We start from the raw sequence: 12,559 nt of genomic DNA on the forward strand, positions 1-12,559 counted from the left end.
AACCAACAAAGTGAATCCAAGTTCCAAAAACAGATGGCGCAGGGATATCAAAATAGATAGGGCCAAAGATTTCGTCTCCAAAGAAATGAGAACCCAAATCTGGTTCAGATACAAAGCTAATATCTCTGTTTTCCTTTGACCCAATAGCCTCTGCAGATGTGGGAATTTTGTTGGAGTCAAACCCACACCCAAAACAGAAATTCTTGAGGGAGTTTTAAACCCAAATCTTGCATAGTGAAGACAAGTTCTAATATTCTAGAAAGAAAGGGTATGGTGGGTTTTGCAGGCAGGGAGGAAAGAGAGAGTTAGCCCCAAAAAATTATGCAAAAAAAAATACCGATTCTTCTTGTTGGGTTACCACCAACAATTCAGCCCAAAACCACTTACTGAATATTGCAGACGGTCAACCCTTCTTCCCAACCGACATACACATTGCAAACGGTAAATCCCTCTTCCAACGAGTGAGACAACCCACAATAGTGTGTGGCAAACGGCGACTGTCATTGAAGCATAAAAAGAATGGAATCCCACCAAGATGCTTGCCCAATAAGCAAAGGCAGGAATTCCGATTGGTTTTCCCCCTCCTAAGACGAGATAGAGAGAGAGAGAAATCAAACGAAAGATAAAGGGGGCAGACGTACTCTTTTCCTCCCTGATTCCATCAATGGAATTAACGCACGTCAAAAAACAATGGAAGAAACCCATGTCAATTCGATTTTGTTTCTCTGTGAAACGTGAATCCAATCCGAGAGATAGAGGCTTCTAATCAGACAAATTAAAAATTAGGGTTCATGATGCTTCAAGATTGTTATAGTAATTAGGTCAAGCAAGAGGTTGCTTGAAGCATTACACCCAAGGTATCTAGTTTGGAATACCAAGTTTGTTGCCTCCAGCCCCTATATATAGAGATACACTAGGGTTTTAATAGGTTAGTGGGCTCTAGCCCAAGTAGGCCCACTACACCGGTCCATTATCTTATTGGGCTTATATTAGAACATATATGGGTTATATTATATACCCAACATAACCCTCATCCAAAATGGGAATAAAACACAACGGAAGTGATATATCCACCCCTTATGATTACTTGGGACACCCAGCAGCAGTGTACCTGGCAATCAGCCTCATTGAATCCTTCTGATGTGGAGTACATCACTATCAGCACCTCTGCACTCATTGATACAGACCGAAATAATCAAGAGGGGGCGGATTTATCACTTCCCAACAAAAATACTATACAAGATATGCTCTCCCTCTTCGCCTCGAGAAAAGACACACAATTTATTTGATGTATACCCCTCAAAATGCGGCTTCGACAAGCATGTTTTTTCCTTGCATCAAACGTCAAACCCACTGAACGACGGTAGCTATTCCCGAAAAGGACTGAACAACCAGCACTATAAGATAACGCCCATACAAACTACAGTCCCAATAAACTACTTAAAGCTCACCCAAATTCACCGTACGCAATCGAGCAAAATACGAGAGGATATTAACATTAAAACCAGACGAGAAAGCATAAAATAGTGAACTAGGAGAATGTGAAAAGATGTACAAATAAAATATGGCCACTAAGCTCCCCTAAAACCAGACACACAACATTGAACTGAGAGACATCTATAAAGTTTAAACTTTTATCAATGGGAATGTTTTTTTTTTTTTTCGTGAAACGTATAAAAATGCTTAATGGCCATTACGGCGGAACTTTAAAATTTACTCTAGTGTAACTCTATGGTGTATGCCCGTATTCTGCAGTTTTTTCTCAAATCAGTACTCTACTGCTTACACCGTAGGTTTGATCCAAACCGTGGCACATGTGATCCCACTATGGGCCGACCATCACACAGGCTTTTTGCTATCCGGGAGGGTTTGAACTCGACACCTTTGGCTCTGCGCTACCATGTTAACTTGCCAACTTCTCCAGAAGGCCAAAAGCTTAAGTGAACAGAAACCATCTTTTGGACAAAATCATTTGCATCTGATGATCTTATAGGATGATATGCAGATGATCTAAATACTAGACTATAAGATCATCATATGCAAATGATTTTCAAAAACTTATCTACATGTAGAGCCCATAAACTATGGTGTAATCCGTACAGTAGTTTTTGAAAAAACTAATACATTCATCTGTAGGAAGAATATCAAAGCAAACACTGTAAACTTGGTTTAGGAAAACCAATCACTCTCCATCTACCTCTAAAAAAATTTAGTGAAGCCAAACAAAAACAAAGTGACTAATTCAAGATGGGTAATGATAATCCGGTATATGATGGGTGTAAATATCAAAATAGCAGATGAAGATACACGCGTGCACGATGCATTGTACACAAAACGAGGGATAAACACAACCGCCAAATGTCATTAGCCCACAAAAGATATTTCAAGAACACTGCATAATTGCATATGTTAATCTCACAATTAAGAATTTGCACGGCTACACATACAAAACACTCACTACAACCGAGATTTATTAGAGAGAGGCATACATACCCCTATGATTACTAAACAAACTAAGCCCTGTTGAGTCTCTTTCCTTCAGCTGAGTAGAATCAACGAGGGTATAACAGTAAATTCGAGTGAAAAGTTGATAGTCTTTTCAGCTTCCACTTAACAAAACCATTAGTTTCTCTTCTTTCATTTTGAGACTCTCCGAGTTCCAATCAAATTTGGTGAAGGACAACTGGTTGAACCGTTCCGAGGCGGAGTGAGCAGAATCGGCAAAAACTCGTCCGAGTCACAAGGAAAAGACGAGTTACGGAAATGGTCCACCAACGATTTCTTACCCTGATCAGCCAAAACATAAGAAAATGTAAAACAAAAAGAAATGAAAAGGACGACCCAGTTGGGAGGAGAGTTGACAAATCGTAACAGGTTAAAATTTCACAACAAAACAAAATGAAGATTCTGATTACAAAATTTTCATGGAAATTTGTCTCACCTGAATCCGGGCATAGGTAATTTCGCAGATCTTTTTGGAATCAAAGACAACCCATTTGTGATTGTGATAGGAATTGTATAGCCTCAGAGCAGCAGTTGCATTGGTGAAATTAACAAAAGCATAGCCCAAATTGCACTTGTTCCTGTACATTATAAAGTTTCAAAAGCAAAGGTTACAAAAACATTAAGATATAAAGCAGTAACAGACAATGAATCTTTCTGACTTGCATGCCTATGAAAGAATAACAGGCAATGAATCTTTCTGACTTGCATGCCTATGAAAGAAAAACAAAGGTAACTAGGTAAGTTGTGAATCATACTTAAAATCGATTGGAAGATACAGAAAATCATATTCGGATAGATTGGAATCGGAGGCCAAATGGGCCTTTTCGTTCTCTTCTATGCAGTGTTTATCGAGTAGATCCAACAACATCTCCCTACTGAAAATAGAGTAGACAAAATAGAGTTAAAACAAAGATAGTGAAAGAGAAAGATTTATTAGAAAAGAGAGACCTGTATCTGTTTGGGATGTTTTTAATCATGACGGTCGTTCTCCCTTCCAAATCAGAATCTTTCAAATCTATGGAAGATTTAACGTGATTCCAATCATCTTTTGGATGAAACTTTCTCTTCCACATAAAACCCTTCTTTCCTCTTGAACGAGGAGGCTGAGAATCTCCATGAAACTGCCTATTTTTTGCTGGAACTGAACTCTCCTTAAAATAATACTGTTTTTCAGGTTCAACCAAGGGTTCCAAGTTGCTGACTCCTTTGTTGTTTAAGTTGGGAAAATCAGAGAGACAAGGAGGAGGTGGAGGAAGAGGAGGGAGAGATGGAAAATTAAAAACATAATTGTTGAAAAAACATGGGTTTCGAATCTGAATAGAAGGAAAGCTGGGAATATGAGATGGTGGGTAGACAAGATAGGTAGAAACAGCACATGGTTTGTTCAATCTATCTACCATACGGTGCTTGTAATCGAAAGGTAGAGCGTATGGATTCAACATCTCAGATTTAGGAAAAGAAACTAAGAGAGGCCACGCCAAAAAAAAAAAACCCTAGAGCCAAAAACCCTAGAGCAAGAGGAGTTTGTATGAGATGAGATGAACCCAGATGAAGAATATATAGAAAAATAGACAGGTGGGAGGAACAGGCCTGAGATAGAAAGATATACAGGATATGGGTTTGATTGGCTTTACCAAAGGAAGGATTCTGCAGGTGGAAAAAGAAGCTTAAGAAAGGAATGTGGGAATTTGTAATGATAGAAGAATTAAATGGTGTGCAGAGGCATTTAATGCTAAAGCTTATATAGGACAAAATTATCGCCTCTTCAGCTTCTCGGCGGCGGGAAAATGAATTATCTTAATGAGAAAAATCAACACAGAAAGATCAATTTGAATCAGCATTTAATGGGTTATGTAGACGTTTCATTAATGAGGGAGTCATCCAAAGGTCCCCCTGATCTTTCATGGTGCTCTACTGCTCTTTGGTTCAATGTAACTAGTTTCACTTTCATGCAAGGCCCAGACTGGTGCATGTAGGGATTTTGACCGTTCCGTTTTGCTTGATCGTTGGAAATTTCATATGGAAAAGGTCAGAGATTGTTTCCATCTTTGTGCAAATGTAGATGCAAAAATACGTTGGATAGTTTCATGAAAAATAGTAAGCGTCAGTATGATAAGGGTTTTGTGTTTGAGAACTATGGTTAATACCCAGCTGTTTAGAAAGGTGGCAACCGAGGAAGCTTTCCATGGTGCAAAGGCACTTAGAAGATACTAATTGTAACATTTTGGTAGTAAATCACAGAAAATCAACTTAAAAGTAAACCACTCTATAAGATTCCTTGACTACTAGATGTAAAGCTTCACCCGGGCCTTATATGGTAGTAGGCTAGTAGCAAGGTGTATGCCGTATGCCCTTCTTTTGGAAGGCTTCACTATGATAGATATGCATGCCAGTGCCACAGAAACACTACATTCAAACAATTGTAGCTCTCTTTTTTAACAGTGCTTGACTGTGAATCAATGCCCACGTATTATTAATATCCATTGGTAGGTAACTAATCTAGAGTAATTATATGATGAAGTGACGTATAAAAACGTAAAGGTGGTACTAATTGTGGGACCATATTTTAGAAACTAGAATGTGATATCACATTTCAAATAGGGAAAATGTTCTTCTTAGTTTACCTGTAGGCATGCCTTTATAAGCTGCCTTATGGAGGTTGCTGATTTATGTAAAAGTTGCTATGACAACTGTGCAAAAGGGTCATGAAATTAAGCTTTGGTTTCATAGGCTAGTTTCTATATACTAATTTGTTTTTCCTCAATGTAGATTTGGTAACCGAGTTGGGACCAATAGTGGAACCGAAGAAAAAGCCTCTTAACACATTAGCAATCTTCTCCTTGATTTTGGCTCTTTCCTCTATGGAAATGACAAAACTACCCCTCCCTCCTGCCATGTGGCATGTAGGGACTTGTTAGGTTACACTCTTGGTTCCACTCTCGGTCTCCGTTGCCGCACTCTTTCAAGTCTGGCTCCAATAGATCATATTACTATTCCACATTGTAAGAGGAGGGACGATTGAGATTTTTGGGGAGTTTTAAAGATTTAATGAAAGGTGTGCTTTGTGTGAAGAAAGTTGCACTTCTTGTGAGCTCTTGGAGTTTCTCTTTGTTACCATTGAAATCTGGACTAGGCTCTTGGAGACTTGGATTGTGAATGGTCCAGAGCTAGCTCCTGCAAGAGGTGACTTGTGACCTGCGACACAGAGAAGGGTCAGAAAATCAGTTTGGACTCCAAGGAACTCTTGATGCTTAGAAAAGGCCAATAGTGCAAGCTGAGCTCTTTGAGGGCTCAATGAACTTCTAAAATTGACTGAATGAGAATGCATAGCTTTAGTTTTGGTCCCCTTTTATAGAGTAGAGTCCTAGGCAAAAAAGTAATCTTACATTTCTGGGATTTTCTCTCTGTCTATTTTTCTAGATTTTAGGACTCTTAAGTTTATCTTTGACTGAATGAGAATCCACCTTTTAGTATAATGAGATGATCTGATGCAAGTTAATCCGCCATGCTAGTCAAGTACTTGACATGAGTGTAGTTGGGTGAAATCCAGCATGCGGGATGATGGCATTGTGAGGCCCACTAGATGATGACAGTGTGAAGCATTTGAAGACTTATTTATGAATTATGATAAGAGAGGATTACACTACGCGCATAAGAAATAGGAAGTTGGAAATATTATGGCATATATTCAAGATGATGCATGGTAAACCTTGGTATGAAAATCCTACAATGGAGAAAACCTAATTTCATCGTCTTACAAATATTCCTTATTGAAAGGAACCACAATTCTCATGTCCCATCGATCATCATGTGTTATTAGTATGACTATCTTTAAATCCTTTACTAGTATCAAAGTGCGAGTTGAAGAAAAGATCAATACAAAGATGAATTACGCCATGTACCTTGACGAGGAGGTTGACATTCGGCATTTGTGAAGAAGAATCAAGGCCGTGAGCGTCAAGCGATCGTGGTGAAATCTGGCCATGGGAAGCCAATTGAGGTCCTTCTGTAAATGAGACATATCGAAGCCAGAGCAAGAGGCCAATCGAGGTTGATAAACACAAAAGGAGCATGAACTCCAATGAAGGGAACCACATAGGTTAGAGTTCAATGAGCGATGGGAGATGATGGAGACACGATAATAGCAAACCATGAGGGAAAGTGTGGTGCTGTTGTTTGGTGTCAAAGGCCTGTCGAGGATTTTGATGAGTCACAGCAATCGGCCCCATTTGAGAGAGAAAGAGACATGTGAAAACACACACAAAATAATAAAAAAAATCAGTGTTTTGTCAGTATCGAGAATAGCAATTCCATTTCTGTAACAACAGATATAGACTTTGAAATGGTGAGCAGCTATCCGACGGCCTAGATGTGCTTTCGTACTCAGTAATTTTTGAATAACAATATAATGGATTGTCATTTATTTTCTATCGAGTTGGCTCAGGTGGTTAGTTTAGTAGAGAAGAGAATAGGTATAGGTTCGCCGAGTAAGAATTCAAAAATGATGTTTCCTTGGCCGTGTGGACATGGATTAGCATTAAGTTATATTAAGAGGAGGAGGATTTGATGCGGGTTCATCGAACTCAAGACTTGTCCCTCTGGGGGAATAGATCTCAATATCCTTGTAGGGAGCCCAATCCCAAGCAGCCTTGGCGTGACGACTTTTTTGAGTCGCCAAGGCGGCAACCAGACACCGAAGCCATTCAAGATATTGCGAGGCGCCTCATTTTATATGAGGAGAGGCCTACATCTCTCTCCTTTCTCCTTCACCAAGTGGATTTCAACTTTTCTCCCCTCGCCCTTTTTTTAACCATTTGGCTTAAAGCCAAGGAGAAAAATCCAGTCCCATCTTCGAATTCATCTGATATTTAAAGAAAACCACTACAACAACTTTTGAGGTTTCATCATGAGAAGATTCGTTAGATCAAGAAGAGATGTTAGATCAAAGTGGTATCAGAGTCTATAGTTGTATAGATTTTGTTCTTACCTAACAATCAAGGATAGTGCATACTATTACTTGTGTGCATCCGGAGTACTGTTTCTGGCTGTAGGAGATTACAGATCATCTAATAATAGTAGATATGTAAAGATCTAATTTTGCATCTAATTGGTCATATTCGGGGTTGGAGATTGAAATCAATTATGTTGATATTAGAGACAGGTTGCTTGAAATTTTCTAATAATCTATGTAAACTTCTTTGGTTATCATAGAAGAAGAAAACAAACAATTGGAATTAACAAGAGAGAGAAATATGCTATGAGATGCACAAGGAAAATTTTGAAGGTCAATGCACTGTGTAAAACATGAAAGCAACACTCTGTGTATTACTCACAAGTCACAACTCACGTTCTCTCTCTACTCTACTGTTTCACGTTGGAGCATCCTCCTTTTATAAACAAGATATTAGAAACCTAATATAATTCTAAGACTAGAGTCCTTTCCTATTTTAACTCTTTCTAAACAAATTAACAACCCAATCAACTTATAACTCTAAATTTCAAGATTCCTAGTTTAACTAGGATTCAACTACTAATCTTCCCATGTGTGGGCCCACCTCGCATCGCGTCGCGCTGGTGTACATGAGTCAGTGATGACTCTTAACACTCCGCCTCAGCGCCGACTCTCTACCGGTCACACAAAATACATTTCTGTACTTCACAAACTTCTTGTAGCTCAACCCTTCGAAAGCATCATGAAACTTCGCTATCGCACCGTACCATGCTCTCGGAGCTTGATTCAACCCATATAACATCTTCTGCAACTTGCACACATATTGTGGATTCTTAGTACTCTCGAACCCCTTGGGTTGCTCCATGAAAATTTCTTGATCCACTTCATCGTACAAGAATGCATTCTTCACGTCCATCTGCCATAACTTCCACCATTTACAAGTAGCAAGGTCAATGAGCACACGTACCGTAGTGATTTTGGCTACTGGACTAAACGTCTCATCATAATCAAGCCCGTACTTTTGAGAGAATCCTCAAGCAACAAGTCTCGCCTTGAACCTTTCTATCGAACCATCCGCTTTGGTCTTTACCTTGTACACCCACTTACATGAAATAGGGGACACTCCACCAGGTAGTGGAACCAAATCTCATGTTTCATTCTTCTTCAAGGCAGTGATCTCCTCGCCCATAGCAATTTGCCACTCCTTGATGTCTTTTGCCTCTTCAAAAGAAGTCGGCTCCTCCACCTTACGATTTTCTGAGACATTACAATCTACCGTAAGTGGCTCCTCCATCTCATGATCTTCTGAGACATTACACTCTTTCATAAGTGTCTCTTGATCACCAACCAAATTTGTTTCACAATCACGACTATTCACAATAGGAGATTCCACAACATTCAGTGCACAACAAACCTCCCCCTCAAAGTCATATTCCGTAGCAGTCTCTTACACTGCCACATCACAAGCAAGAGAAGCTTGCATATCCCATTCACCATCGTCATCATCCTCCTTGTCTTTGGATTCGACGATAAAATTCCCATCATCGGTCTCAATCCTAGCCCGACAATTTCTTCTAATATGACCAGGCTTGCCACATCCATAACAATAAAAATCACATTTTTCTTGTGATTTTTCATTGTTATTCGCCCGATCACCTTCTTATCGACATCCCTTCCCTTCTTATTTTTCTTCCACTTCCACTTGCTATTCACCGTAAGCGCTTCTTCACTCTCTTTTACAGATAATCAGGCCATCTGCTTTGCCAACATCTCTTGATTAATCAAGATATTCTCCAACTCCAGGAGAGACGATTGCGTTGGCCAACCACGAATAGCAGTGATAAAACTACTAAACTCAGGCCTCAAGCCGCGGATAATCATTCTCCGCATACGGCTTTCACTAATCTTAAACTCCTCGTCTAATTGAGATATCTCATTACACAAGTTTTTAGCTTTCATAAAATAATCAGAAACGGATAAATTACCTTGTGTTAATGAGCCGATCTTGTTCTCCAAGAACTGCAACCGTGCATCGTTCGCCCGTGAAAAGAGAGACAAGATTCGGAGTTTTCACATCTCTAATATGCCCAATCAACTCCTTCTGTATTATGCCTTCAATACGTACAATGCTTTTCCGGCACGGATCTTCCACTTCCATAGCGTATCCGCTCCCTCCTCTGGTTCCTCAGTGTCGTTCACTATCTCCCATAGACCCTGGCCTTGAAGATACGACTCCAAGCACGACTTCCAATAGATGTAATTGGTATTGTTGAGCTTTTCGATCCCCGCCAACATACCAACACTTTCTGCTATCTCTTCTTCCAACCTCGATATCACCTCGAAGCAACCAAAGAACAAACAGGTATTACCACTTTGATATCCCCTCGAAGCAAACCCAAGAACAAACCGGTATTCTGATCGAACACCTACTCTGATACCACTTGTAAACTTCTTTGGTTATCTTAGAAGAAGAAAACAAAGTATTGGAATTAACAAGAAAGAGAAATATGCTATGAGATACACAAGGAAAATTTGGAACGTCAATGCACTGTGTAAAACATGAAAGCAACACCCTGTGTATTACTCACAAGTCACAAATCACAAATCACAAATCACGTTCTCTCTCTCTACTCTACTGTTTCACATTGGAGCATCCTCCTTTTATAAACAAGATATTAGAAACCTAATATAATTCTAAGACTAGAGTCCTTTCCTATTTTAACTCTTTCTAAACAAATTAACAACCCAATCAACTTATAACTCTAAACTTCAAGATTCCTAGTTTAACTAGGATTCAACTACTAATCTTCCCATGTCCTAGTCACATTAGGATTTGCCCATGTGTGGGCCCACCTCGCATCGTGTCGCGCCGGTGTACATGAGTCGGTGATGACTCTTAACAATCTAGATGTTCCATTCTAATCATATAAATAGAATTATTACAGAAGAAATTTTTGATTTATTTAATCAATAAATTCTAATTTAATATAGTGAGATTTTTCCCATATTTAATGATCTGGTGATAGGAATTATAAAAATTATGTCAATTTAATTTGATTTATTTCCCCAATAAGAGCTCATTCCTAGGACCTTTTGGGGAGCCATTTCTTGTTGATTTTTTTAGGAGTGCAATTCGGGTTGGGTTGGGTCGGATTGAGGCCAACTCAACCCAACCCGAGGAACCAATTTCCCGACTTTTAGCGCCGGCGACACTAGTCGCCAGGATTTTGTTTCCTGATTTGTAGCGATTTCACCCTCATCTCCACTTGGAGATTCCAATTTATTAGGAAAAGAAATTCATGGCAGCCAAACATGCCCAAAAGAAAAAAAAATCGACAAGGAAAGAGACGAAGGTGAAATTTTGATTGCAAACCCCTTTACTTACCGTACGAGGAGGTGAAGCCGCTGAGACGTTGAGACAAAGCCATGGAGACATGGCGGAGCGTGGAGATGTGATGGAGTTAGGGCTTCGTGGATTAAGAAGGAAAGAAAAAAAAGAACTAGGGCTTCATTTTTGGATTTTTGGGAAAGACAGAAAGAGTCGAGCCGTATTTGTGACTTTCCCCAAAAGTCTTAACTATTAATGCTTTGTTTGGTTGCCGGGTTTTTTTTGTGCCTGGGAGTTTTGTGGGAGAGTAAGTTAAATTTTGGTCCCATCCCATGTTTGGTTGCCTTTTAGCACTAGGTTTATTTTAATCCCACTCTTGTAATGATTACTTGTGGGGTGAATTTTTTAATCCCACTTTTGTAATGATTGCCTTTTCATCCCATTCCAAGATAACCCCAGGAACAAAAATAAACTCGGGAACCAAAAATAAGCTTGAGAAGAATTTTTTTCTACCCAACAGTTCAAGCAACCAAACAAAGGTTTTTATTTTTTCCCACCATATCTCCCAGGGTATTTTTTTCTCCCACATAACCAAACATGAGATTTTTATTTTACCAGGATACTTTCAGGACTTTTTTTTTTCCCACCTATCTCCCAGGGTATTTTTTTCTCCCACATAACTCCTGGGAACAAAAAAAACTTGGCAACCATACAGAGCATAAAAGTCTAAAAGTAAAAGACTAAAAGTCTAAAACCGTAAATATTACTAAAAAAAATTAAAAAAAAAAAACAACTTATCAGAAAATGGTCAGGTTGCCCAATACCCCAAATCAACCCAACCCGATTTTCAGTTGGGTTATAAATTCCCAACCCGCAACCCAACTCAGCCAAAAAAAATTCAACCCAACCCACCCAAAAATCGGGTTGAACCCAACCCGAATTGCACCCCTAATGCTCTGTTTGGTTGCTGGGTATTTTTTGTGCCTGGGAGTTTTGTGGGAGAGTAAGTTAAATTTTGGTCCCATCCCATGTTTGGTTGCCTTTTAGCACTAGGTTTATTTTAATCCCACTCTTGTAATGATTACTTGTGGGGTGAATTTTTTAATCCCACTTTTGTAATGATTGCCTTTTCATCCCATCCCAAGATAACCCCAAGAACAAAAATAAACTCAGGAACCAAAAATAAGGTTGAGAAGAATTTTTTTTCTACCCAACAGTTCAAGCAACCAAACAAAGGTTTTTTTTTCTCCCACCATATCTCCCAGGGTATTTTTTTCTCCCACATAACCAAACATGGGATTTTTATTTTACCAGGATACTTCCAGGACTTTTTTTTTCCCACCTATCTCCCAGGGTATTTTTTTCTCCCACATAACTCCCGGGAACAAAAAAAACCCGGCAACCAAACAGAGCATAAATTTTTTAGCAAACGAAGTCAGATTTACTTGAAATCTTTATGATTAATCTATATATTCCTTGAATATTTGTGAGATTTATTTAATGTGAAAAAATCTTTGAGATTGTATTGGAAGAATTTTTCTAGTCAATCGAATCTTCTGCATAAATAAATAAACATATATACAACTGATTTTATGATTTCTTTCGTGGGATTTTTATATAACTTTATTGATGTGATTTTTCTGAAATTCTATGCTTAGAGTTAGATAAATAATAAACCTCAAAATTACCTTATGTCATACCATTTAAAAATAATAAAAGTCAGATTTATACATTGAAAATTTATTATTTATGGACTATTTTTGGCATTTTTATAA

General features: G+C 38.8%; 1 protein-coding gene across 1 annotated transcript; it reads right to left on the reverse strand.

Annotated features, from left to right (window-relative positions):
- Positions 1-2,341: 2,341 nt before the first annotated feature.
- Positions 2,342-5,586, reverse strand: LOC143848858 (uncharacterized). The gene is made up of 4 exons (XM_077357915.1): positions 3,454-5,586; positions 3,261-3,380; positions 2,942-3,083; positions 2,342-2,787 (listed from the first exon to the last, which is right to left on the reverse strand). The coding sequence occupies exons 1-4, from the start codon at positions 3,945-3,947 to the stop codon at positions 2,638-2,640; spliced, it is 906 nt and encodes a 301-aa protein (XP_077214030.1). The 5' UTR covers positions 3,948-5,586; the 3' UTR covers positions 2,342-2,637.
- Positions 5,587-12,559: the final 6,973 nt, after the last annotated feature.

The sequence above is a fragment of the Tasmannia lanceolata genome, unplaced genomic scaffold (assembly GCF_043159265.1).
Source record: "Tasmannia lanceolata isolate RefF3 unplaced genomic scaffold, GAP_Taslan_0.1 ptg000016l, whole genome shotgun sequence".
Classification (NCBI taxonomy): domain Eukaryota; kingdom Viridiplantae; phylum Streptophyta; class Magnoliopsida; order Canellales; family Winteraceae; genus Tasmannia; species Tasmannia lanceolata.

What these genes read in the sequence shown, in the direction of transcription:
- LOC143848858 (XM_077357915.1), bottom strand. Translation starts at nt 3,947, where the DNA reads ATGTTGAATCCATACGCTCTACCTTTCGATTACAAGCACCGTATGGTA. An exon ending in AACATCCCAAACAGATACAG is followed by an intron (nt 3,381 to 3,453) that starts GTCTCTCTTTTC and finishes CTCTATTTTCAG; the next exon opens with TAGGGAGATGTTGTTGGATC. An exon ending in TATCTTCCAATCGATTTTAA is followed by an intron (nt 3,084 to 3,260) that starts GTATGATTCACA and finishes TATAATGTACAG; the next exon opens with GAACAAGTGCAATTTGGGCT.